At 45.5% G+C, this 27,963-nt stretch overlaps 1 protein-coding gene across 2 annotated transcripts in view; it reads left to right on the forward strand.

Annotated features, from left to right (window-relative positions):
• CCDC85C (coiled-coil domain containing 85C) overlaps positions 1–27,963 on the forward strand; it is a 117,818-nt gene that overhangs the window by 71,010 nt on the left and 18,845 nt on the right. Inside the window, exons 2-4 of one of the 2 annotated variants that reach the window (XM_075753587.1) lie at positions 409–485; positions 9,628–9,666; positions 16,948–17,052. In XM_075753587.1, coding sequence (XP_075609702.1) covers positions 409–485; positions 9,628–9,666; positions 16,948–17,052 — 221 coding nt within the window. The remainder of the gene's footprint in view (positions 1–408; positions 486–9,627; positions 9,667–16,947; positions 17,053–27,963) is intronic. The other variant, XM_075753588.1, reaches the window with a different exon arrangement.

Genomic DNA, 27,963 nt, shown 5'->3' on the forward strand with positions numbered 1-27,963 from the left:
GGGTGGAGGGGTTGTTTATTCAAACCTAAAAGGAAACATCTTGTTCTGTTGTTGAGTATTTTGGTGCATTCTAGATGAATGAGAATGGCTTTCAAAGATAGGATATTACTTTTATAAAATTATAAAACACAGTATTTCAACTTCACTTTCCTTCTGAGTCCCCCCACCCCCCCAGTCTGGTGGCACTGATGTGGATTCACAGAAGATACTGCTGTTGCTGAATCTCAGCTTTTTAGAGAAAAAAGCTTTTGGCAGAATCCCCTCCTCACCCTGTACACTTGGGGTTTTTTTTATTCATTAGGTCTCTCCCAAACTTGCCTTCCATGGAGTGGCAAAACGTCACTGCCTGACAGTACTTACCTATAACACAAGAAGCTTAAATGTGTTTTTTCTCTCTCTTTCCTAAAGATTCGTCTTCCAACTATATCAGGCAACTTGAAACAAAAGTGAAACTGCTGGAGGATGACAACAAGCTTCTTTCCCAGGTAGGTTTTTTATTGCCTAATAGATACTAGTGTGGCTCAGTTCTTCTGTTTCCGTACAGTTGTGTCTGACTGCCCACTTGAATGCACAAGGGCTTTCAGTGGACATCCTACCAGGGGAAGAGCGTAATGGTCTTTTCATATCAACCCCCACTGATAGAATTGGGTGTCCTTTTGTTAAATGAAAAAAAAAAAAAAAAAAAGAAAAAAAAAGGTACACCCTCTGTTAGCATCCGTGTGTGTTTCGGAGATGTATTAACGCCTCCCTGCAGAACACCTTGATCCACTGCTGCTCTTGGGCATGCTGCGAGGGTCCGGCGCTGCCTGTGCCCTTGCTGCAGGATTTTGTCTTTCTTGCCCATTCACATTGACTTTTATCTTGTTGAAAGAGGAGGCTGTAGTCAAAGGACAGCATTGGGAATAGTTTTGTGCAGTCCTGGCTCCCAACTTTTGTTTGAGATCTTGCTTAAAACCGAGCAGACCTCTCTAAACTGTCACTTTTTACTTGCATCTACCCTTCAAAGTCTACTCCACGTGCCACTGGGCTTTTGATCACTCCTGGTGCTTAACTGTCTGTATATAGTAATGTCAAGCAGCGGGAAGAAAACAGTCATTCTGTCTGTTATGTCCCCTGGATCCTCTGTAAAACACAGGACTTGATGTAAACAGGGGCAGCTTTGCTGAAATCAGTGAAACACTGGCTATTTAAACTATTGGAAGAGAGACCCTTTTTCTCTGATTCTTTGCATCCTTTCACTGTTGCACTGTTCTACCTTCCTGGCATTTTAAAGCTTTTTTTCTATACTTTGCTTTTTACTTCAAACATTGAGTTTCATAATCATTTGTTCCAAATTCTTTCCAATTATAAGGACTGGATGTAAGAAACCCTCCTGTTTTTTTTTTTTTAAATACCTTTTTGCCAGTTTATGTTGTGCTATTTTTTGTATTTCACCAAGTCTGAAAATAGACTGGTCCAGGGTCACATGTTTCTGAAACATTCCTGTTTTAAAAAAAAAGAAAAGGCCCTGTGCTTACTGAATTTTCGATAAGATAGTTTTGTCAAACCTTACTTTTACTGAAATACGCATTTTGACCTGACTGTGAGCTTTTTTAAAAGCTTAGTTCAAATTTCCAGTGTACTCATTGGCATTGCTAGCCATGAAACAAAACTCACAGGGCACCGAAAGGTTAAAACCCCAACAGGGTGCTCAACTCAACTGCTACCGAGTGGCTTCATGTATTAATCAATTGTTAATTTAATTTTAACTCCCTCTGTCTTTCTCCCAACCAATGAGTGAGCTGGTGGCGGTCGAAACCCCGAGACTGTTTAATTGGAGGTATTGATAAGCAGATGGGCTGTGCGTGGGCAGTTGGGATGCACATGGATTTGGGGACAGGCCGGATGTGCCCTTGGCCTGGCTTTGTCCTGCCACAGCCGAGCACGTTAGTCCATCAGGTCTGCTTTATGAGGTAAAAAAAAAAGTGGTTGGTAATTAATGAGTGGTAGATTAATAGGGGCTGAATATCTGTCTGGGCTTATTGCATCAGGAGGATGAAGCCCAGTTAGTCTCGGGGTGCATGAGCCTGAAGCAGCCCCACACATCAGCCCTTCACCTTCGCGCTGTCCTGGGTGGGAAGGCTGTGCCTTTTCCTCCACCTGCACAACTGTCCTCACCTTTTAGGCTGTGTCACTACAAACGTTTGAATCCAGGAGGGAGGGAAATGATCCGAAAATAGCTCTGTGCTCTGGAGAGGGCCATCGCCTCCCCAGCAGCAGCAACAGCCACTGAGGCCAGCCTGGCTCTGACACTCTGTGCAGCCCCTGTGCAATGTCTTAACGGCTCTCCAAAAAGACCAGTATCCAACCTATTTTAGAGCACGCTCAGGGAATTACCTCTTTCATATTGTAAGCATGGATACAGCTCTCCTTAGGGCAACAGAACTGTTGAAGCTGCCATGGTCTGGGTGAGCTCCCTGGGAATACTGAGCTGCATCACCTCCGAAACTGTCATGCTACGAACCTACAGTTGGATCTTTTTCTCTTTCAGTGATAACGATGAGGAAAATCTGTGTAGGCACAAACTCACATGCATATGTCCACGTTGCTCCCAGCACTTTCCTGGAAAAGTATAATCCACATACTCTATTCTTTCTTGCTTCATCTGATTGGAAAGTGTTTAGCTGTTGCCATGCAGGTCTCAGGATAAGACTCCAGTCAAAAAGGATCCTGGCAAACTCTCCTCCTGTTTTTAAAGTTGCCAGGTGATCCTGGCCATTTGAACTCTGCAATGCCAAACTGGCTTGTCAACACCAAAGTCACATTTTAACCAGGCTTGGCTTTCTCCCTGGGAGTATTGACACTGCAATAATATTTGCAGTCTGGTGTCAAGAAGTTCTATCACCAGCGGGCTGAGGAGTGATGAAACCTGACGTCCTAAGTAACAAACAGTGCCTGTGCATTAAAGGATTAACAAATCAGTGGTGGTTATGGAAGTCTTCCTGGCTTCTCTCCAAGTGCTAAACTTAGAGCTGAAATAATAGCGCTTCGTCCAGAGAAACCCGAGAAGGCTGGTGCTGCAAATGATACTGCAGGCTTCACGGGAGGGTTTATATTCCAGTGGCCAATGACACAATGCCCCTTTGCTAGCTGGTGCATCCTGAGCGAGATTGTTACTTTATCTTCTTCAGCATCTGGAGTGTGAAGCTATGCTGAGATGTGATGTCTTTGTGCCACCGTCAGGCATGGAATTCTGTTGGTGCAGGGGTCCCCAACCTGTGCTTTTTCTCTTGCTTCCCGACATCTCCTTTCTCTGTAACCACTTTGGGATAAAATCTCAGTGGGAGAGGCAAGAGCTCTCCAGCCCGTGCCAAGGAGGCCACTCTGGGCTGTACATGTTACCTGCAGTGCAGGCGTGCTGGGATTCACACTTCTCTTTTTCTGGTGACTCATTTGAACAGATTAATGGAGAAAGCTTTTCCTCCTCTTGGGAGATGAAGAAGTACCATCTCATGAGCCACACTTTGCAGTGGGAGGAAAGTAAATGGAGAAGTGGATGTTATTTATGATAGCCGTCTATGGATTTTTTGGGTTTGACTTCTTTTGGTGTCTAGGGAAGGAGATGTGTATTTCCAGTTGGGAAATGAGCTGCTTCTGACATTGCTAACCCATTAGTAATCATCGCTCTTCCCATTCTTCTTTCTCTGAGGGAAAACGACTCCAGTTTTCTACCTTTCTTTGACTCAGGTTTACACTGTAATGTTTGCTGGCATGACCATGTTAATCAGAAAGTCATGCTCTCGGATGGCATCGCTGTGCTGGCAAAATCCCTGGCAGCAATTCTGACAACACACAGCTTTGTTGCCCCGGTTTATACTGGTTGGGGAGATGCTGCAGCGAACACCACTACCAGAAAAGGCCCCTCAATGCCTGCTCACTGGTGCTAGTAGGCGTCTGCGGTGTAACCACGATGGCAGAGACCCTGCAGAGCAGGTGGGGACCTCATGGTCCTGGGGTTGACAGCGTCAGCCTTTCTCACAAGTGTAGCTGGTTTCTGGAAGTTTTAGTCGAGGCATAAAGAAGATGAACGTAAGCTCTGAGGAATGTTGGGTGTTGGCTTTGGAGAGCTTCACAGGCATCACTTTTATAGTCTCACATTCTCTAGGGAAGAAGTGCACTAAGTTCTGCTGTGTGCATATAATTAATCTGTGCAACATCATGTGGGAGAAGTCCTGTTTTTCCTGTGTCATTGTGGGGAGTGCCCAGGAGAGCTGATGTTAACCTCTCTATTGTGGTGTCTGGCTGACTAGATGAGGGTACCTTCCATATTACTAAGATGTAACCCCTGAGGTGGGAGACCATACTTGCTTTCCGTTCTGATCTGAAAGTGTCCAAGCAGAAAATAGATCCGTTAAGCCACCTCACACTACCTCTTAAACTAAAAATGAATTTGTAATTACACACTTTCCCCTCAAGATTAGAGAAACCCGTTTTTATGAGCTTCGGGAGCTCCAAAGGTCAGTTCTGGTTAGTTTTATAACTAATGTATGCATTTTAGAGATAATAACAGTGGCAAACTTCTGGCCATTCTTTCACATTATTTTGCATTTTCAGCTCATTCTGTACAATGTCAAGGATTGGGTACTTTTAACTAAAACTGAAGTTTATAGGCTTTGTGGACTCACCCTGTTCTCTCTCCTCATAACTAAGTCCTGTGCACCATGGGCTGGCTGTCAGGATTTCTTTTGGTTTGCAGTCTCTACTGAGCTGTGTCTGGCTTTTTGCTTCAGAACAGGAATGTCAGAGGCATTTTCCTACTCAGAGATGCCCAGGGCATGTTGCACACCTTTGTTTCAAAAAGCCCAACTTTGAACAGAGCAGAGGTATTGGGCAGGCGAGACTCTGAGTAACTGGATGTTTGACAATAAAGCCCTGGTGCATCTTGCAGGGTAAATTTCAGGTCCCCTGGTGCAGAACATAAATACAAAAAAATATTCCCTAGGGAGTGGACAATCCTTGGGATTTATGAGGAACATCAGGGTATTTAATTAAAATTGCCAAATAGACTTCAGTATTACCAGCACTTCACAGCATTTCAGTATCTGCCCGCTAGCTGATTGGGATTTAGAGTATCCTTGGAAGAGCTTTAGAGCATCCCTGGAAGGTCTTGAAAACAGTGCTTAATCTTATTTTCAAGAAACTGCATGTTTGGCCTGAGTTAAAAGAAGGCTGCAGCTGTACAGATAGTAAAATGATAGTAAATAATGCCTGTAAATAGTGCTATTAAAACAGACCTGAGGTTTTTGAACTAGGAGCTTCCATGGTAAGGGCATCTACAGGCTGCCTCAATTCTTCTTAGGCAAATCTGAACTTGGCACAAGCATGCACTCAGCAGGCAGTTTCTAGCATAACGTTCTGAAAATGAGGGGGGGAAAACTGGACTCCAGGATTGAAGAGAGCCAGACAATCATTAGTACTGCAAAGAACAAAGATGTAAATGCTGTTCAGCGGAGAGCTTGATCTCTTCCTGAAGAGCAGAGGACAGAGGAGAAAAAGAAATTGCCCACGATGTGCTGGCTGGCTCCAGGAGAGTCGGAGTGCAATTTCCTCTGTTGTTTTATTATCAATCGCTTTTGTGCCAAGCCTGCCATTAACAGCTCCTGCTTGTGGCATTGCCTCTCGGCTAATAGAGTTGCTATAGGGTCTTAATGTTTGGGCCTCTCCTTGAATTGTGGCTCCCGGTTTTTGTTGTGAGTCCGTGGCTTGTGCCCGGAGCGTTGCACGTGCTCACCACGAGCGGAACAAAATTACAAACCTGTCTTATTTCCCCAAAGTCTACCTACTGTTTGTGTGTGAGGAGGATAAGTGTAATTGCTTTAATTTAAGGTCTCACAAGGGAAATTGGATTTTTTTGTAGTAGAGAGCAACTCAGACATGAAAGCTTTCCGGTGCATTTGGTCTCCATTTAAATTCAGAATACTGAAGGGGACATGCCCTAGGTTACTATATTACTGATTTTATGCACTGTTTAAATATTTAGCTGCATATTAATTTTAACTAATCACAAAGGAGATGCATATTTAGGGCCTCATCCAAATTTTCCTTTCAAGTCAATGCTGAGACTTTCTACAGGACTCCATGCATTTTAAGACAATGGAGTGCCTTCTGTTGACTTTGGACATAACTGTCTTGGGCTGCTACCTGCCAAAATAAATATTCTCTTGGTATTCATCTCCTGTTCATGAGTAGGAACACATCTAAAAAAGCAGGATCAATGACAGAAATGAGCTTTTGCAACTTGTAATGAAAGCTGGATGGTGTACTGTGTGTTCTGGGGTTTGTCACCTGTGGAATCAAGGAATGTTATGAGAATGTCACCTGGCACATGTAAATAGAGTTCCCCAAAAAGCTAGGAAATATAATTCAAGAAGTTCTGAATACAGAAGTCGAGCAACAGACAGACAGAAGCATACAGTGTTTATTGAATCTTAGGAATTTGAGACAATATCACATAATTTCTTGTGGAGCTGAATTTTTGTGTAAGAGTGTGAGTGTGAGAGGGACGCACCCACACACAGCTCTGCCATGCCCCATTTGTTTCTCTTGCGGGTAAGCAAGAACATTGGCTTTAATGAGGCTCAGTTTAACCTCCAGCTGTGAAATGCGGGATTAGTCATATCCTGTGCTTAACCAGCTTTGTAATATTTTCACTAGATTCCACTTTTTTCTGTATATGAGGACAGGGTCAGGGAAAAAGCTCTTAATTGCGGTTAGATCAGGCTATGAAGAAGCAGCATGTTGTGTCTTTGTAACATGTGGAGAGGTTCAAAGTACCTAGATTCTCAGTGATCAGTCCATCTGAGAAGGACTAAAAATGTTTCAAGGGGAAACTAAGCAATGGCTGCAGAGGCTTAAAAACACATTTTTGCAATAAGTTCAATGCCAAATTCAAGACCAGCTGAAGAAAAAGTATGGGAAGTATGTTAATCATTCATTGGTTTTGGGAAAAAAAAAGAGGCTTTACCCAAAACTCTAAGTTTGTGACAAAATTTTCTGTTTTGTTTTGCTTTTCATAAAGCCAAAAATGCAAATCTAAATCTTTATAGGAGACTTCTAAGAATATTCAAACTATCTCATAAATATTAAGACTGGCTGTAACTGATTCTTCCTGACTATTCAAGTCCTGGTTCAGCAAAGAGCTTCGAACATCTGAGTGGTCCTTGGAAGAGAGGAGCTTGAGTGTCCATCCTGCCCTGAGCACTGTTCAAAAGAAGAGAGATTAGGCCAGCAAAGACCTTGGCCATCTTGGTCCCAGCATTAATTAAAGCCTGCAAGGGACCGTTTCTGATTTATGAGAAGGGGATTCAGGTCTTTGCCTTCTTCATTCCCAGCTCCCTCGTTTTATGGGATGTGGGGAGTGCCTTGAAGGCAGCGCCATCAGCTGAGCTTTTGGGAGGAGGTGTGGCGGTTCCCTTTGGCCTTGCCTGGAGTGCAGTTGACAGAAGAAACTGAAAGGTGACTCCAGGGCATGATCCAGTGAGTTTATTCATGTGCTTAATACTACATCCACATCTACATCTACTTGCCTGGTGGAACTGGGGCAGCATTCCTTAGCTTCTCCATTGGCATCCCTAATGAAGAGACTGATTTTGGTGCTAATGAGCCACAGATGTGCTCCGTTAGTCTGAGACTCCTAAACTCATTGCATACAAGCCACAGACCAGACGTGGACTACTCCGAATGTCAATGGTTATAGCTCCATTTGGCTTTGTTAACTATTGAGCTGCATTTCTATTTGGGTTATAGGCTGTGATGCTTGAACCTCCGCTGTGCCAGCCCATATTCTCTCTTGAGCAAGGCCTGCCAGTTGTGTGATTATAATTATATACTGCAATTTGGTTTGAGCTGATTATATGAGTCTCCTATGAGTTACGGGGTTGATCTTTCTCTGCTGATCTAAAACAAGAGGAAAAAAAATACAGACGCTCTTGAATATTAATAGTGTACTAAAATTCCCTACCTCAGTCGCTACAGAGGATGGAGAGGTTTGAAACTTAGCACTGCTTTTATTGCCTGCACCCCACTGAGATAATAATAAAAATATTTTTCCAAGAGTGGTTTTACATGACAAAATCTGCTAAGCCTCTTACTGACTGTCTCCTGCTATTTATTAAGCCTTTCCCAAAGTGTTAGCTCCCCTGACAATAGAGAATTCCAGTTGTCACCATTGCAACCAAGTGAAATCTGCTGCTTTGCCCCTCCGGCCTGTATGAATGCAGCTCGTGCTATTAGGGGAAGGTCAGAACATAGGCAGGAGTGGAGATGCTTGTTCCTGCGTGGAATTTGTGAATGGCCAAGATCCAGCCGTGGCATAACATCTAAATGCCTCCTTACAGCTTCCTGTGCTGCTGCTGTACAAGGGCTGTGTACCTCATTCTCAGGGTCGTACCGTTTCCGATTTCACGTGAACAACTGAACATGGCTTTACTGATGAAACTGGCTGAGGTTGTGCTTGTGAACTTCTGGCTGAATACTGGAGAGGGAATTGGGACAGTAGGTGTCTTGGCAGACCATCATCCTCTAAAGCCTTTGTCACCAGTCTAAGGAATGATCCCTGCATGCGCTGCGTGTACAACGGGGATATGAACCAGTGTAAAGGAATTTAATCTCTCCTGTTACAGAAAGCTCATATTGTTACATGACATGGAAGATGTTAAATAGTTTTAATCTCATCCCTTAATTTTTTTTCTTATTTGCACAGTTCTTTCAAAATCAAATACGTTGATTTTTTTATTGCACTCTCATGTGTGTAATTTCCAGCTTGCCTGATAAATGCTGTTGAAGCTAATGGGACTCTTCACATATACTTAAAGTCAAATATGTGCTTTGCTGAGCTTATTTTTGCTTGAATATGTCTTGTAGTGATAACTGCAATTACTGAACCTTAATTCAATTATTTGCTAGCTTCGCACAGTGAAATCGCCCATCCCTCAACTTCCATGAGACCCTAAAACATGGATTAATGAGATAAGGAGGAAATCTTTGTGCAAGGTCGTGTGATAAGGAATGTTTGCTGGGGCACAAGGCTGTCTGAAAGGGCCACTTGCGTGTGGTGTTGAGGTCCCGAGAAACCGGGGCCATTGCCCTGGTGCCTGTGCGAGAGCTGCACAAGGCAGGCGCTTTGCAACATCTCCTTCACATTATTTGGATGTGTTTCTGCTTTGCTTTACCTCAGCAAAATACAGCGGTTCTGCTGGACTTAGTAAGGATACCTTGGGCCAGGTGGTTCTTACGGAGTGGTGTGTTCTGACAGTGACATTGAACTCTGTGGCTATGGTAAAATACCTGTTGTTGTGAATAAGAGTAAGGTGATCAAGCTTAATCAACTGTTTGTGGGCTCACCATGCTCTAAATCAGGATAGTAAGTTGTGAATGTTTGTGCAGGTAATAATGTGTTCTGCAAGACTTCATTCATTAATACGGGAAAAGGGGTCGAAGTGCAAATAATAACATTATTTTGTCAAGTGCTGCGTCTAAGACCAGCTTATTTTGGTCATCTGTGGTAAAGGTAGAGTTTGTTCCAAGATGGTAAAATAACTTTTTTCTGTTAAGTTTTCAAATGTATAATGTTCTTCTGTTCCCTTCTAGCTGGCTGACTGCAACAGCTTGCCACGAAATTTCAGTAAGGTAGAGCGCGCTAACACATCCACAAACAGCTTCTTGGATCTGGGGGCTGCTTTTTAATATTGCTGCTGGTTGTTCGGGGCTCTGATTGCTTGTTCTTTCACATGCTAACGTTGGCGATTTCCATTTTTTAATTGTCTGAATGTATTAAATATGCCCCTAATTATTTTTTATTTCCCTCCTGCAAAAGACATTGGTTAGTAACATCTGAGTTTTGACCAACTTCGAATCAAAGCCATTTACCTACCTGAAAAGAAGTTGGTACTTTTAGCTAAATTGCTGCAGGAAATAACAGGAAAAGATTTTGAGCTAAACCTTCCATTTAATTACCCAGTTGCAAACAATGGGTTATTGAGTGTTGAAATTGAGGCAGTTTCAATTACTGGAACAATTATGGTTTAGAAAATTGTTGCCGGTAGGTTTAAGAATTTATATTACAGTGACAGGCAAGTAATTCATGTAATGGGCAGTAGAAGAGTCTGTGAAGATGAAGGCAGCCTGACCCAGTGGACTGAAATAAAATCTTCCTCCTTTTTCTCTTCACAAATATATATAATCAAAAGCCAAGGTCTCAGCAGAGTTTTCTATCTAACATCCAAGATTTATGGGGTAAAACTGGAATGTGAAGTAAAAATGACATTTTTTTCATATAGACATTTTTTCATATAGAGAATTACCCAAACCATAAACCCAAATCCTTATGGGCTTACATGGTCAGGATGGGATGCCCTTGCCCTATTGCTAAAGACCAGGTTCACCCTGATATTTAAATGACAGCTAAAGGAAATCCTGTACTTTGTAAAAGGGTGGAGTAGCCACGAAAAATGGAAATTGCTTGTCTCTGTGAGGGCTGGGTGATGGTGTGGCATATTCATTTGTCCAAAGAAAATCTTCTGAACTGGTGTCAGTAAGGGTATCTTCTTCTGCCAATATTGAGTTCATCACTGTATTCCTTTCCATCTAGTTGCATTTCATGTTAAGATATATAATTTCTTCTAATGTTATGTTGAATAGCAGATCTAATACTAATAAATTTAAGTGGTGCGGTGTGTAATCTGCTGTCTCTTGAGCTTAGTGCCAGTGGGTCTGCGTTGTAGGAAAATGAAGCTGATTATTATAAAGCCTCTGAAATGACAGTCCTCTGGGAAGTCTGCTGTCGGTGACTCACGAATGCTTGATTCTCCTCTTCATTCTGGACACATTTTCCCTTCCCTTTATAAAGGGACCCCCCAGAGGTAAACAAAAAGAGGCTTTATAGGACTCCTGGCCTTCGAATTGGTGCTTTTAAAAAAAAAAAAAAAAAGGGCACATGGACCAGGAGAGGAAGCTTTCACAATGCAGAAGGTTACAAATGAGTTACAAAGAAGTGACGAGAGCAGCATCTCAGGTGCCACCAGGGCTGTCCCTCCTGGCTCCTGCCATGCACCAGAAGGATGTGGGTCTCCAACATCTGCCAAGCCTCCGCGGGTGCCTTGGATACACTCAGGCACGGGATGCCCGTGTGTAGACACCCAAATTGCTCCAAGGTATCCTGCAGCCTGTGGGGAGAAGGGAAGCTGTGACTCTTTGTAAAGGTTTTAATATTTCCACAGGGAACAGGGTCAAACTGATCATTTATGATTAATTTTATTTTATTTTAACCTCTGTTCAGCCTTCAGCTGTTACAACTTTTGCAAAAGGAGAAAATAGTGTTTTCAATTAAAGGCTACTTATGTAACAACCCTGTTTTGAATGCTAATTCATGAATTACTGGAAGCTGACACTGTCGCTTTTTAATTTTCCTCGGTCACTTCAGCACATAATTCTAACTGAAATCACTCTGGGTTTTTTGCTGATCTCTTTCATAAATGCTGAGAAATATCTGTCAAGTAAATTTCTGTCTTTCTGTATTTAATTTCTGTTAAGAATGGTCCATTTTGTTACATCAAAGTTCCTTGGAATTAAATCCTTGTCTTTGTTTTTCTCCCTTGCAGCAGAAGTAACACTGAAGGGTAACGGAAAAGATAATTTGTCTAACTTGTCTATAAGTTTTCAACACTTTATCTTCACAGTTGGTTCAACATGGCCACTGCACTGATCTGACTTTACTGGACAGAAACAGAAAGGAAAATAAATGTTTCTTCTTAGTACTTTGACCTTAAAATACCACAAACACCATCCATCTTCTTGTGCTATTTGTGTTATTTTCAAATTGAATCACTCAGCACATCAGGTCAAAAAGTCAGAGGCCACCATTTCTTCTCCCTGCTAACAGGATAGAAAGCTTTGATAGGAACAAGTGTTTGCTGATTTTTTTAAAAATGTAGTTTTAAGGTTTGGTAAGCATCAAGACTCTAATTTCTATCTAAAGTATTTTAAACGATACATTATTTTTGGGGGAAAATACGTACCACTTTCCACCCATGTTAATAAACAATTTGCTTCTGTTTTTTAGACAGAGAAAAAGTTGGATTTGCAGTCCATTTTTACTAAAAACCTGATTTGTCAGTTCTGTTCTTTTCTCCCTGGTATGAGTAGGCAAGACTCCCTCCCCTGCCAGGAGGGGCACATCTACGTTCATTTCTTTCATAACAGAGCTGACAAAGATCTTGGGCTTTGGTCCAAGAGCAGTATCTTCCGGGGTCACTTCAAGTTCTGCCTAGTTGAAGAATTTAGCAATAAATGTCCTGTCATTATTTCCAGATAATGAAGAGTTACTGTGTCTGAGGGACCACCGTGGAGCTGTCAGTGTGGGCAGTGGGTAGCACAGGTTTGTGCTGAAGGAGGTGTTGGGTCTGCAGGCTCGTCCCTGCGCTCATCGGCTGGTAAAGGGAGGCAGCACCATAGTGATGCTGAGTTACACCTAGGGGAGGTCTTGCACTTTTGTACCACTGTGAAAGTCAGGAGATGCTTTCTTTTTCTATATTTCCTTTCATTCCCCCCCCCCCCCTTTTTTTTTTAATATTTGGGTGAAACTAGTGTTTGAAAGAAATTCACAGTAAAAGAGGAAGAGCTACTCAGAGTAGCTACTCTTGTGTAGTAAGGTCAGTGGCCAGTTGTTGGCGTTTGCTGGGGACAACTGTATTTCAGGTTATGCAAGTTGTAAATCTGATCAGTTAAGACTGACTGTGAGTCTCCTCAGCTCGCTCTTGGTCTCCTTTTCTGCGTCCCTCCCTCTCTCTCTGCTCCTCAGCTTAGAAAACACTCCCAATAAAAGTTCAATGGAAACAGCACTCTCCCATGGAGTTTTAGTTCAGATTAAAATGATTTTGCTGATAAATTCCTTGAAACACCAGAAATGTGAAGTGATTTTACCTGAAGGGTAATTTATTATAGACATGTTGCCCATTAATTGAGATAATCTCTAAGAATGATGATGAACAGAGATGATCAGGGATTGTAGTTTTAAAATGCCGTTCTGACTAGAAAAGCAATTTGGGATCCACTTACATCTCAGTAATGAAAATTGGGTAAGGTAATAAGAGATTTCATTTTGTGAGTGAACTGACAATGCAAATACCAGGATTTTTAATTTAGGTTTAAGTGGAGTAATGGCTATTCATTCTGATGCATCATTAGTCATATTGCTTTTTAATGAGGGATTCACTTTCTTTTCCTGGTTAGCTCTAACACTGATAGCAAAGCCCAATGAACGCATAAATGCTAAGGCAGGTCTGATGAATAAGTGTCACTGCACCATTTTAATTTAAAAAAGGAAGAAAAAGCAGTTTTCTTTCTATGGTGAAGAAATACACATTTGCTTTTAGTGCAAGGAAAATAAATAGTGCAGAACTGTGGTTGGTAGGCTTTTGTAAAAAATAATTAGAGTAAGATCCATTTTGAAATAAATTCTAAAAAATTTAGAAACAAAATTGCATTCAGTGGACTGCTAATGAAAGGGACTGGGTTTACAGCTGACAGCGGTAGGAAAAAGTGGTTCTTTGGCCATCTCCAACATGGATGTGTTATAAATAGTGGCAGATGAAGATTCTTTTTGCCCTACCAAACCCATCTCATGCCCCAACCACCTCATTCCTCTTCTGGATAGATCTCTGTTCAGTATTTTTGTTTCTTAGATGTCTTTTTTCTTTTTTCTCTTCTTTCTCTTCTCTTCTCTTCTCTTCTCTTCTCTTCTCTTCTCTTCTCTTCTCTTCTCTTCTCTTCTCTTCTCTTCTCTTCTCTTCTCTTCTCTTCTCTTCTCTTCTCTTCTCTTCTCTTCTCTTCTCCCCTTCCCTTCCCTTCCCTTCCCTTCCCTTCCCTTCCCTTCCCTTCCCTTCCCTTCCCTTCCCTTCCCTTCCCTTCCCTTCCCTTCCCTTCCCTTCCCTTCCCTTCCCTTCCCTTCCCTTCCCTTCCCTTCCCTTCCCTTCCCTTCCCTTCCCTTCCCTTCCCTTCCCTTCCCTTCCCTTCCCTTCCCTTCTCTTTCCCTTTCCCTTTCCCTTTCCCTTTCCCTTTCCCTTTCCCTTTCCCTTTCCCTTTCCCTTTCCCTTTCCCTTTCCCTTTCCCTTTCCCTTTCCCTTTCCCTTTCCCTTTCCCTTTTCTCCCCTTTTCTCCCCCTTTCTCCCCCTTTCTCCCCCTTTCTCTTTCTTTAATTAAGAGCTTGTTTTGATGTTCATTGAACTCAGTGGGAATCTTTCCATCAAATTGAATGCATTAGGTCAGATTCATAATCAGCAGTCACTGAAATAACCTAACAATAGTTTTGTCACACACAAGTCCACTGTCTTAAATGGGATTTGCTTAAAAAAAGCAATAGAACTAATCCATTATAAACACTTGTTAGAGCAGAGTTTTGACTCTGTCTGTATATTTACCAACACAATTTCAAACGATTTAAGCCAAATTGAAATTAATGCAGACTCTTGCTCCAGGCAGGAACATGGGGTGGTTAAATTAAATCAATTTAAACTAGTGTGTTTTTAGCCACAGCAGTATGATACTGTGTGTGTGGACTAGACTTAGGTCTGGTTGCCTTACTTCCTTTGGTGGGCGAGGCATTTTGACTTTCTGTGAGGACAACCCGTAGTATGATGAAACACATTCTATGTCTAATTAGATCAACCCATTCAGATTTGGGGGCACGACAACGAGTTTCTGGGAGGCAAACAAACGTCCACCAAATCTCTTTTTCTTATGCCTGTTTCTACACTCCTAGTGCCCCATAAGCATGTGGCATCTTGCAAGTCTCAGTGTGGTTTGCAAATGTCTGAGCAATCCAGGGCCTCTAAACACTGGCAAGTGCATGTCCTTCTGGAGCAGAGCCTTCAAGGAGATCTGTGACCTCTGGGGTCTCCAGCACAAAGCTACAACCTCACGTTTTCGCTCTGCTGTTTTATTCTGCTTTTCCCTTGCCCATGCCAAGTGCCCATTCATCATACATGTCAGGGAAGGGTGCATGAGCTCCTGAGCTGACAAGCTAAAGGAGTGGGTAGCAGAGTGTCAGGACCTCTCCAGGAGGTTGCTGTCCCTCCATGCACATACAATAGTGAAGAAGAGGTTGCGCACAGCAGGGCAGTGGAAGCGTAACCAGCCAGGGTAAAATCCTTTCAGGATAACCACCAAGAGACCCCTACACATCACATCCCTGGGACAATGCCAGTAAACTAAGAGTCTTCTCATCATCTTCCTTTGTGACCTGCTAACCTTCCCTTGAAAGTATATACCTCCCAGGCATGGTGGAGGAAACTCGTTTTCGCTGCAGTCACTTTTTAGCTTCAGAAGGAGTTATCTCCTTCAGATCTTTCTGTCTCTGACTCTATGTGAAATGTGAAAGATATATAGGCCACAGTCTTCTCTGATGCCACCTTGTAAATTGAAGGGAATCCCAGACATCCAATATGCTGAAGTCATTCCGTATCACTTGACTCCATGTGAGGCACAACAGTTCCCAGCAGATTGGGTGATACGCAGGACTAGCATCCATTTCTCATGATGGCTTTCTTGAAATCTGCCCTTCTCTTCACAGCTTGTAAAAGGAAAGTTGATAGGGCGAGTGCGCCAGAATGATTGTGAAAGCACTGGGTCACACTAGATGTTTTAACCTAAGAAAATGACATTTTGAAATAAACCCAAAGCTGAAGCAGGCCATGTAGCTACAAGAAAATGTTTCTGACATGATAGAAAATGAAGTATCCACTCTGAACGCACCAGTTCTTCTCTGCTAAATGGGAGCAAGAAATGGAAAGAAACTTTCCATATTTCCAGAGATCTGTGCATGGCCACAGACCCCAAAGTCTCAGTTATGGTCAGGCCTGTGGGGTTACTGAGCGGGTTTTATATGCAGTTGAGCTGATTTATGAGATTTCCTATTAAATTTTATTGCACCAGTGGCTTTTCTTTGGTTCTTTTGAAGTAGAAAACATCATTTCTGCAGCAAATGCAAGTCAAAATTCTTAATGGAGCATAAAAATCTAAAAGGTCATGATTTTATAGCTTTAAAATAGAGGACAGTGCACTGCTTGATACTCTTAAAAATATGAGAAGTTAATGAGGATGTTTATCATTAATAAAAAGATATAATCTTCTCCCAGCCCTTTGATTGTGGCTACTTGTGTATTGGCTTTTTATGGGTGTACTTTTATAAATGAGAAACTCTTCTTGCTCTAAGATCCTTTCAGAGTCATGGAGAAAGAGAATAACATGAGGCAGAAACTTTGTCCCAGAGAGATTATTCAGTACTCTTGACACCCAGTGCTGCTTCTCCCTTTGCACGTGTACTATTGATTGCATTTACCTGGTTTCTAGGGTCATATAGATTACCTTTATTTATGTGACTTTATTTAAGACCTGTGGGTGCATGCACATTTATAACCAAATAAGAAATTGTTCCTGACACTGACATTTTGCAAGCTTAGGTGAATCACAGTACCACTGTTTACAAACTCCCATTGCTTTCCACATGCAGGTGATTGAAATAGCCTATGCTGTCTTAAAAAGAAAAAAAAAAAAAGTGTCTCATGGTGGATTTCTTTTGCTGATTTTGATTTAATGTTAAGTCTTAAAAATATTCTTTCATTTGCATCTTAACAAATGTTTTTATCTAACATTCATGAACTTAGGTAAAATAAAAATGCTTTCTCACTGTATCACTTAATGGAGTAGACCTTGAGCGATTCACCTCCAGCTGCTTGCAAATGTTTTCTCCAGGTGTGGGCACGCGAAAAGGATTTTATTGCAATGGTCGCTGTAACTGCTGTTGCAGGGAGAAGTAATGGGAACAGGTCATGGGAAAAGCTAATAGAACAGGAGGGGCGCAGCTTTTCTTCTCGTTAATACAGAGTGTCGTGTTTTCTGTCGTTGCCTTTGCAGCAGTCCAGCACGGGGGACCTGAGGACTCTGAGGAAAGGGTTGTCTCCGTACCACTCTGAGTCGCAGCTCTCGTCACTGCCGCAGTATCAAGATGCCCTGCAAAACGTAAGAGCCGTTTCCTTGCCAATACAGAATGAGCCGTGGGTTTCCTCAAAAGTGGGCATGGCTGGAGGGGGGCACACAAAGATTAGAGGGGAGCTCTCCCGGCTGAGCATTCACCTCAAAAACAGTTGTGCAGATGTGCAGCTGAAACCCACAGCTGTTGGGAGGATGGGCAGCCCCTAGAAACATTGATCCTTACCTATGGTTGGATCATCAGCTTCCCGGCATAGGTTTTTTGGTTAACTAGCAGTCACTGTTGTGCAGATTTTAAAGCAAGGGTGAGTCTTGTTATACCTGCAGCTCTTTCTTGGTCAATGCCCTGTATGCCTGCTGTCAAAAAGGTGGTCATGGATGAGGCGAAAGATGGTTTGCCAAGTGTCTGGCAGTGCATGGTCAGGGTTGCTTTAGCGATTAAGTTCTTAGGACTTTAATTGCAGGTTTTTTTGTATCACAAAATGAGGTTCATGTTTCCCAAGATTTGCCTTTGTTACTTCTTCTCGAACAACAGAAGAATCTTGACTAAAGCCTCTTGTGAAAGATGGATACCGTGCTGCTGTGCCAGGGCTCCTCCTGTCAGCAGAGCTGCGGGTACTGTAGGACCAATTGTATGTTGGCTGCCTGCTTGGGTAAAAGCCGTTCTGTAGGCTTAGCTTGCCTCTTAAAGCTGTAAAAAAGGGGGCAATATTAATTTAAGAAAGTTTGCATGAATAAAACTCCAGTCAGTGTGAAAACAGAGCCCCTTTCTATCCCTGCTGAACTGCAGGATGGTGCATGGAGACCCTACAGCCAAAAAAAAAAGGGACATAACGATGCAAATGAAATGGAAGACTGTGGCTGAATATCCGCTTTTCTAACTTTGCGCCCTATAGTCAGGAGACTTTATAAGGAGGGCAGAGGTGTATGAACCTGGAGGTGTTTGTCTGGCTCTGCCGGTGCCTTACAGTTTTGGGGATTTTACTTCGCTTCCCTTGTGTTCAGGCTTTTGATCCCCAGCTTGGTTTCAGGTGGGGGATGCTTGGTTGGCGTGTGCTGGTTGCCCCGAGGAGCACCGCCACACACAATTTTACATTTATCTTGTGGGTCAGGCTGTACCCACAGCCAGCTGCTTTCTGCAGGGGAGCTGTGCCTGGGCTGGGTGCTGGCAGGAGATTTCTCTGCCTGAGCATCGGCCCCCGCAGCTCCCTGGGGCAGCGTGGGGGCTGGTGGGCAACGGTGCTGCCTGCTGCGGCCCTGCCCAGCCGCTTGTCCCTACTTTCCCTCCATCCTCAACGAAGAGGTGGCACCTGGCGTTCATGGAGAGGTCTAGGTGCTGTGTGACACTCACCTTCATCTGTCACCCTGGCTGTGTTCTGCCTTCTTTGCGGGAAGATGATTGAGGGAAAAAACAAAACTAGCTCTGGATCCAAATCTACATCTTCTGAGATACTTATGTAGCCATTTATTAATTTATTCCTACCAAAATCCCTTTGGTTTTGTGACGACATAATATATTTTTTTTTGTGATGAAGGATGACGATCACATAGCCATACAGATGTCTCTGAATGTCTCAGGCAGCTCCCAGAAAGTGAATGGTTAGACACACCAGACTTTGTCTGAAGCCTGTTTTTTGACAACAGGCATGAGTTGAGAGAGAAATTGTTCCTCTTCGTGCCTGCACAGGCTTGACGCAGGTGAGTGATGGTGGACAATTGGTGTTGACTCCGAAGCTGTCACATCTGTTCAGGGTTTCATCATCATAACTGCTTGTGCAGCTCTTTGGGGAAGTACCTCAGCACATCCCTCACTGTCACACAGTTTGCACACAGGCAGCACTCCAGCTCTCCGTGGCCCTGACGCACCTCGGTTAATGAAATAGTTTGGTGTTTCTAATGGCTCCTGGATCATGGACACTGGTGCACAATCAAGACACAGAATCGAAAGATGCTCGTAATTGCAACCTGTGCACTGTTTAGTCAGTGGTACATAATGCAGACAGTGAATTACATATTTACTCTCTGTGGTCTGCATTGGTTACCAAATATCCAGTGGGTTAGTTCTGAGCTACAAGCCCCTGGCCATTGCAAGGGAAGGTGTGATGTGTATGTTAGGTTGAACCGACAGTAGGCTGGTCAAACTTCCCAGCCCCGGGAACTGCAAACTAGAGTCATCCTGTGATGTACTGGAGGCTCCCAGTGTCCTTTGGGAGGTGACAGCAGTTCCCTCGGGCTCAGACTCCGAACGAGGCATGAGAGGACGTGGCAATAGGCAGCTGCCCATGGAACCTGCCACTCCCCTGAGACGAGCAGGCTCCAGGGCAAGCTGGTTGGGCTGCCTTGATCCTTCCCATCACTGGCAGCCTCCAGACCAGCTCGGCCTTGAGTCAGATGATGTCTCAGGCATGGGAGCTGACTTTGAGTTACCTATAAGCAGTGCACTGCTGAGGACCCGCTGGCCAGCCTGGTGTCTGGGTGTCAGCAATGGAAATGATCCCACAGCATCTTTGGAGGGCTTGCACTTGCATTCGCTAGCCTGAGCTCTTGCTATGTCTTCAGTACTTTGATTCTCCGTGGTAACTAGAACAGATTCTTTTCACCCATGTTGCATTCGTATCTTACCCACACTGCATGTGTTCCCTTCATGGCTCCTCCATGTGGATGTGGCAGCGCTTGGGATGAGTTATTGCACTCAAATTAGCAGAGCTCTGATTTACCACAGGAAGCTGTTGCTTCCAGCTCAGTGCGTTTCTGGAGTTTAACAATACTAGGTGGGAGTTACTAACCTTTAGCTCTGTTTGTTGGCATTGTCCAAGGAGTCTGGGTTGCCTGTTCATATAGTCTCATCTCTGGTTAGTGAGACAGAAATCACATTTCAGCAACACTGAGAGTTTTAGAATAACAGCAGGTTCAGGAAACTGCCATTGCAGGGGAAAGGAGCCATGTCGGCGCAGTGCTGTGAATCGGGACTGGGAGCCGTGGCTGCCACCATGGACGGACTCTTCCCTCGCCTGCACCTTCTTTCACATCTCCATGCCTCAATTTTTCCCTCGAAGGAATTGGGTGGGAAATCACCCATTCCATAGCATGGTTTTCAGGCAGTTCTTTAGCCCTAGCCTAAATAGCACTAAGTGCTCCAGGATCGTCCAGGGGAGCACACTAAAAGGCAGTGTTTAATTTTTGGAACAGTATAGTGTTTCTGGAGTGTTCACTTGTTTCTCTCATGAGCTTTCTCCAGCATTAATCTAATGATGAATGAAGACTGGGAGGTGGAGTTGTCCATACTCAGTGTCAGCTCTGAGGTCTCTCACTCTCCATAAAGCCATCCTACACAGTGCTTAACCTTTGGTCACTGGTAATGATTGCTGAGTTACGTTTCTGATGGGGAGAATGTAGGGAGAAAAGGAAATTCCCCATCCACAGCAGTAAAGCTCTTATTTTGTTACTAATAGTCATGTTTCAGCAATTCATTTTCTAAGAGGTAGAAGCTCAGTTCCTGACTTCTGGAAGCATTCAAGGCCCCTGAAGCACGTCTGAGGATGGATGCAGCAGCTGAGGCATAGCTCAGAGCTTGCATGTGTCTTTGCTCCCTTTGGCCTCTTCTTGGGTGCTCTGACCACCCACATGGACACACAGTCCCTGCAGCCCTTCACATTCCTGCCTGCTGCCCTGCAGCTGTGCCCCAGGCACGTGTCTGTGCCCAGGCATGGGAAGGTGGCCTAGGGACTGCTCATGTTCCTATGGTTGGAGGTACGTTCACCTTGAGAAGCTCGTAAGCCAGCTGCCTGGAGGAGCCATTTATCCACACTAACGTAAAACACCATTAAATGTGAACCAGCCTGTTAGTAGCAGTTGGAGCTAGCCTGGCTGGCTTTGACTTAAAATTTACTAGCAGCATTCATGAGATTTATAACAGGAATCCTGCCTTTAGTGGAAATAACTGTTGAGGTTGTTAATGGAAATACTAAGGTTAGCATGGATGGAGTGTGAATGGAAAAGCGTGTGTGAAAACACCAGCAGGAATGGTAGAGCAAGGATGCAGGGATGGCCTGTGCTGATGACCAAAGGCACAACTGACAGCAAACAAATGGGTAAACACTGCGGGATGTGTGGTTTGTGTCAGGACCAGGAAGTCTGCGATGTGATAAGGCTGCAGCACAGATGGCTCATCACTAGAAGACCTGTTCACTGATAACGGCAGCAAGGTCGCACTGTGATGTACCATTGCGCTTCCCGTGGTTCCAAGAGGAAAACTTAGATAAGGTGCCTAAAATGAGGGAAAGGAGGCAACAGGCAGCAGCTTTCCTAGGGTTTATGGGGGGTGAGCGAGCAAGACACTGAGATAAAGATCAGCCCATAATAACCATTGACTCCTAAAGCATGTGAAAAATGTGTCCAAAACCCAGTTCTTTGCTGTCAGTGAGGAGGGATGCCAGAGCTGTCGTTAGGACTTGCTGGCTGGTGTCCCTTGTCCTCTGTGTTGCACACAGTGACCTAGATCATGCTACATCTACCTTTTGGTCAGTGCATGAGTGTGAGTTTGTAGGTGCGTGAGTGTGAGTGACACGTTAGAGTTAAAATAAATATCACCTTCCCCTTCCTTAGGTTTTTGTACTGAGTTTGTACCGTGGTGGTTTCCTGTGTGACCCCTTGCTGAGGAGGAGGAGCACCCAATGTTGCCCCGGCCGGGTGCGGGACGACATGTCTGTGGGTGCCGTGGGTGGTGGCTGGAGGAAGGGACCTGTGCTCATCTGGGGTCCGGAGCTGGGAGTCCCTGGGGAAAGTGCCTGCAGGTACGCTCTGCAACAGCTGGGCAAAGCTCCCGCTTCTGAGGGACAGTGGTGACGGTGCCATTGCCCAGCCTTACACACATCCCTAGTGACTACAGTAAGTATCTCTAAGAAAAAGTGAGATTTCCTCCTTTAAGGTATTCAAAACTGCATCTCTCAGGAGTCTGTTTTAGACTAGAGGCCAGGCTGGGAAGAGACAATACCATTTCCCTCCCTCAATCTACTCCAGAAACTGTGAGGTCCGTAGGAAAACACAAGCAGGACAAGTGGGGTTATATAGCAGAGAGCACCCAGCTGAGAGGAGCACCGAGTCCCTGGCTTCCCAGCACTTTCCCAGCAATTTCCTTGCATTTTTCTCCAATGCCTCTTTCATGCAGGATGCGAAGCCTGGGAGGCAGCCCTGGCTGCCTGGCTGCAGCACCAACTTCTTCGATTCCTTCCCTTGATTCCTACCACGCTGTCACAACCAGCCACGTTTTGTAGCTCTGCCTTGTAGAGATCCTTGCAAGAAGTGTATTTCATTTTGCCAGATGGCACACACGCAATTACAAAAACAAACCCAAATATTTGTGGTCTGTAGGTGTAAAGAGAAGCCGTTAGATGGAGTGGGAAGAGATGATAAAAGAGTCCTTGGCTGACGTGCTGGTTGTCTCCTGAGCCTGTGGGAGCTATGACAAGGGGAGGTGATACGAGGGCACATAGTAGCTAAACCCCAGTCCGTGACAGTCCTGTTTCCTCCTTCTGGCTGGAAAGATGGTGGTCTCCATCCTCTTTGATACGAGGGCTAAGGCAGAAGAAAAGTGAGAACATGACTCATGTCTCACCCCCAGCTCCTTGCAGGAGAAGGACCAAGCTGGCCCCTGTGCCAGTCTGGCATGGGTGGGGAGATGTGGCTGTGGCCCAAGCGTGGTCTCGCTGGGCCACCCAGAGTGAGTCTGCTAGTCCCTTCCTCAGCCTGCGTGGGACTAAATCTGTTCCTCTCAGGGAGGAGAACTCAATCAGCTTCTTAAAGCCAACCTGATTTTTGAAATCAAGTTTGAAATGGCCAGAGACCACTGGTCTATCATGGTGCCCAGGAGATGCACCCAGAAGAGCCAGGGGATCCCTCTGGGCATTGCTGCCCCACAGAGTCACCTGGAGCACCAGGGACCTTAGCGTGGCCCTGAGGTGTCCCTGCACAGCACAGTGACCTTGCCATCACCAACATGGAGCCCCCAGCTCCACACTGCGCTGCATGAAGCCCCTGGGTACAGGGGTCCGTGGGCTGCCCAGTGCCTCTGGCATCTCCAGGGCATCTTTGTAGCTTCAGCATTTGAGTCACAGCCTCTCAAAATGCCATCAGCCCCTTCTGTCGCTCCATCAAGCCCATCTCATCAAGCTCCCCGATGGTCCCCTGCCTTCTCCCATCCACGTGCCCCATTCCCACGGCTGTCAGTTGAGCTTGATGCTGCTGGTGCATGTCAGAGGACAGCCCCAGGCCCATTGCTTGTCTTCCCCCCACAGCAGCAACGGCCACGGTCCTTTTTTAGGCACGGGGAAACAATGATCAAGGAGCGCAGCAGAAGGCAGCTCCTTCCTGCCAGCAGCACCGATGCCACCAGGATGCCATTGAGCAGACAAAGAGAGAAATTCAAGGCAGCCGTTTTGCTGCTGCAGCAACAGTGGCTGCAGAAGGGAAAATAAAATGAAAGGTTTGTCAGGATTTGCAGCCCATGGAGTGCTATTGTGAAGCTTCAGAGTGTATTACAAGCAGCTGAGAACAAGCCAATACATTTTTGAAGGCAGCTGCCCTTCATCAGCCGTTATTGTGGTGGCACTGAGCGGTGGGTGGCTTTGTTCCCCCTGGCAGCCAACTGGCACAAAGTTAGGCAATGACAAAGTTTGGGGATTTGATGAGCAAAAGAGGCAATGACAGTCTGTGTCTGTAATCTGCCCTCACAGGTACCTGTAGGAGGCAGGAAAAATTCATCTGCTTTGAGGATCTGCTGTAGGTTCTCATGCTCAGTTCTTGCATGTGTTTGTGTGGGGCTGGCAACGGGTCGAGGGGGGAGAGATAAGAGACACAGCAGACCCTCGCTCTGCCCCAGCCTTGGGACGAGGCAGCTTTGCCAGCAGTGGCCAGTGCAGCCAGGCTGAAATGGAGACCTGGAGGGGAAATACAGATGTGCGCAGGTATCCTCCTGCATTTGCGTGCATCCTCCTCCCACCCAGAGGCTTTCACCTGCGCCATGCCCACATCAGATTTGCTTCAAAATCAGGAAAGTCTTAAAAATACCTGCTGTTTCCTTTTGAAATCAAATGTGTGTCGTTCCCTTATGAAAAGAACTAGCACCTCGCAAAATACTTGTGCTGACAGTGCCCCTGTGAGTCCGCTGGAGTTAGTGCACTTTGTCCGTGAATACAGCGTGGGCTCGCTCTGTCCGTAGCAGAGTTCTTGTTTGCTTGTATCAGCTTACAGGCTGAAACTGCTCTGAATATGTCATGTTGGTAATAATTTCACAGTCTGGGGGGGGCAGCTAAAGCTGTTGGTGGGGCTTTTTGACAGCGTGCCCCCGTTCCAGCTCCGCAGTGCTGTTCCCAACCCCAACAGCGACCGCTCTCCTCTCCCTTTCCGCTGCCAGAGGAAGCCGGCTCACCGGCTTTGCATGTGCCAAGGAGTTTCCCAGGGCCAGAGCTACGATCTGTTGCTAGCGCGGTGCTGAGAAAAGACACCCTTCCTGTTTGTAGATGAGATCCAGTTGCAAACAATGTCCTGACTTTGTTTATTCTGTCTGGGGCCGTCCCTGAAATCCTCCCTTTCCTTTGGTGCCCCAGCACAGCCCGTACAGTCAGTGCTGTGTCATGCCTGCTGGGAGGAAGAGCTATTCTTTTGTCGGGTGTCCTTGATGTTCATTCTCAGAAAGGAATGAAACAGTTAAATTGTCTCTTTATTAATCAAAAGGGCTGTGTAAACCCTTTTTGTTACTTAAGTAGATTTCCGTGAACGCTGCGGAGGCCGTGAAGATGCAGGAGGTGGTGGCTGAGCCGTACAGATGGGCTCTGCCTGGCTCCTGTGTGGACCCAGCGGTTAATTCATGGATTTGAGTGTTTACATGACCAGCTGCTCTCTGTGATTAAAGGCAGCAAATTAAGTAATGCCAAAGGAGATTAGCATCTGCAATAAAGTCCCTTGATTTGATAGGGAAGATGCTAATATGGAGCACTGATGGTTCCTGCACTCAGTCCTGCCAGTAGCTGGGACCCATGTTGTGCTGGGGAGCCGGTGTCTGTCTGTGGGATCTCCTGTGCCTGGTGGCAGGGCGTCAAGCGCTCGCAGCTGCAAGGCAGCCTGCTGTGACTTTGGGAACGTAGGGCCATGCAGCCATTTAAGTGCACAAGGAGGGAGCGGGTGGTTTGTTTTGAGCTGGATGCTGGCAGGCTTTCTGCACAGTAGGCATGGAATAACAATAACCAAGTGTCATCATCGCTTTGGATCATCTGCCAGGCAGACTCGACACATAAGGGACCTGGGTGCTCCCTGGTTCTAGTGAGAGTGGCCCGTGCTCAGGCACGAGAGGTCTGGCATCACCCGCAGCAGAGTGGCAAAAAGGCTGTGCTGTGCTTTGCACAATGTGGTTTGTAGAGGAAACTACTGCTGGAAATCTCCTTGCAGCCAGCGAGGAGCCCCAGGGCTGCTGCCACAGTGCCTTCGGGTAGCCTTGTCCCCGCGGGGCCGTGAGAGGAGCCGGACCCCTTCAGAAGTACCAGGCGTGGTGGCAATGGCAGAGCTGCCAAGGGCATGAGAAGATGCAGTAGGGAGGGTAGGGGCTTTGAAGGAAGGGAGGGTGAAATGTCAGCCTGGAGTCATGTCACGCGTCAGTGCCGCACGGCACTGTTGCTTTGTTTCAGCCATTAACCCCCCTGCAGCTGTAAGGCGGCAGAGGACGTGAAACGTGGCCCAGGCTGCAAAACAATGAGGGGGTCTGATCTGCCTTTGTGAGGCCCAGGGGATTTCTCAGGCTGGTGGTAAAGGGAGATAGTTTTTTTGGTGTGATCTCCCCGGGATGCCGTTCATCTCTGTGTGAAGGAAGATTTCTCTTTCTGAACGGACCGACTGTGTGAGCGTAGTGCTTGCCCTCAGTGCTGCCTATGCTACACTTCTGATGGGGACACTGTGCTTGGGGGCTTTGGCACATTCCCTGCGAGGCTCCGGGGCTGCTTCTCCCATGCCAGGGTAGCCCCGTGCTCTCAGTCCTTGGTTTTGCTGCTGGTTTTCCCCTCTGCCCCCCAGCACTGTCTCTGGCTGGAGCTGCTCCAGGCACTTTTTAAACTTGGTAGCCACAAGTGGCATTCACAAAACCAAAATATGCTGGGCTCCCCACTCTGCCAGCACGCTGTGCCTGGGGTTTGCAGTCAGACACAGCACCTTTCTGTGTTACTGCCCAGCTCTGCCACCCACCTTACCATGGCTGTGGGCATGTTACTGCCTCCTGCTTGTCCCTTACCAGTTCCTATTTACAGAGTGGTGTCAGCACCTTTATTTACGTAAAACACCTGGATGGTCACGGGTGCTAGGGAAGGACCCAAGAATAATTCAAACCTGAGGAAGCAGGCTGCAAACAAAACCACTGCAAGATAAGTGGACGTGCCTGGGAATTTTATTGTGAGTTGTCTGGCAGTGCCTGCCTGTAATGTGATTTTCCTTGTTCTGTCTCAGCAGTAAAAACTTCACCGTGTCTGATATGACTCCATTTAGCTTTAATGTTGTCTGAGGTATGCCATTAGAAGTGTGGTTTATTTAATCGGGTTTGAATCCTAAATGTCTGCTTGTTTTTTTGAAATGGTAGACAAAAATTAATAGAAGGCAAGGAGAACATGTGAGGTTCAGAAACATTAACGGTTGCTCGCACGCTCCACATTGGTCTGAAGCATCCTCAGATGATTCAGTGCCTGGGCTGTGACTGTTAGGTGAAGTCAAATTAGCATGACGTTCTCCTCTGGGTTTTGAAACTTAGTCTTTTGCAGTCTTTCTGCAGATCACAAATAGCTCTCTCGGAGCTGAGGTAGGAGAGAATATCATTAAAGGACAGAATATAATTGAGCAGAAAGAGATTGAAAAGTGATGGCAGGACCAAGGTCTCATGTCTTTTCAGATCCCTGAAGGAATCAAGGAGAAATTGTTTATCACAATTTCCTTGTTCCTTTTTGAGATTTCCAACCCAAAACCTCTAAAAGAGTAGACACCTGTCATCCCCAGTTAGGTTCTTTTCTTCTTGGGTTCCAAAGCATTCCCACTGTTATTAAGAAATGTTCATATTTTAAGCCTTATTTTGCCTCTGTGGAGGCAAACTCGGTCTCAGACACTGGCACTGCCATCGTGGCTTGATACAGAGCAGCAGATGTTCTCCAGCAGCTGCAAGTTGAGGCCTCTGCTCTTCATTTTTTGGTGTCAGATTAAAAAGGATCATTGGCAGTATTTGTGGTCTTATATTTTTCTTTCTCACACTGGTGCTGTTGCTTTTGCATCGTTGGGTTCTGAGCCAGGGCAGTGAACGGGGCTAGTTTGATTTGGTTTTTTTTCTGCTTTGGATCTGAGGCTGCCACCAGGTCAATCGTCATTCTTAGCAGTAGAGAACTGGGGGATTTATGCCCTGTGCATAGCATATTGCTTCAAGGATGCTCTGGCATGGGAGACTGCAGAGTTCCTCTGTCTTTTCTTAGTCTATTAATGATACAGCTGGACTGTGAATCTCCTTACAGACTTGGAAATGGAAGCACAAGCCCTGCAGGCTCCAATGAGAGGTTTCTGGGAGGGTCTCACAGAGAATTGGGCTTCTCTGGTGGATTTGTGGTTTGGGCATGCACGATGTGGGACTGGTGGGATGGGGAGGGGGCTGATGCTACATGGGAGCAGCAAGGTCTGAGAAGTGCATTGGTCCCATCACAGACACCAGCAAATATCCAGTACTGATGTGCTTGAAATGGAGGAGCAGGCGAGGGCTGAAAGGGAAATGCGTTCAGTGGTGCTTCAGTACTGCTGTCTGCACAGAGGCAGCAAAGGAATAGCTCTTGTCATGGTTTCCCCACTGGGAGAGGAGCTGGGTACGTGGGACCTTGTCACCTGCCTCCCATGAGGGATGCAGAGGACCCTCACCAAGGAGCCTCTCAGGAC

This window comes from Balearica regulorum, chromosome 5 (assembly GCF_011004875.1).
Source record: "Balearica regulorum gibbericeps isolate bBalReg1 chromosome 5, bBalReg1.pri, whole genome shotgun sequence".
In the NCBI taxonomy this organism is placed as follows: Eukaryota; Metazoa; Chordata; class Aves; order Gruiformes; family Gruidae; genus Balearica; species Balearica regulorum.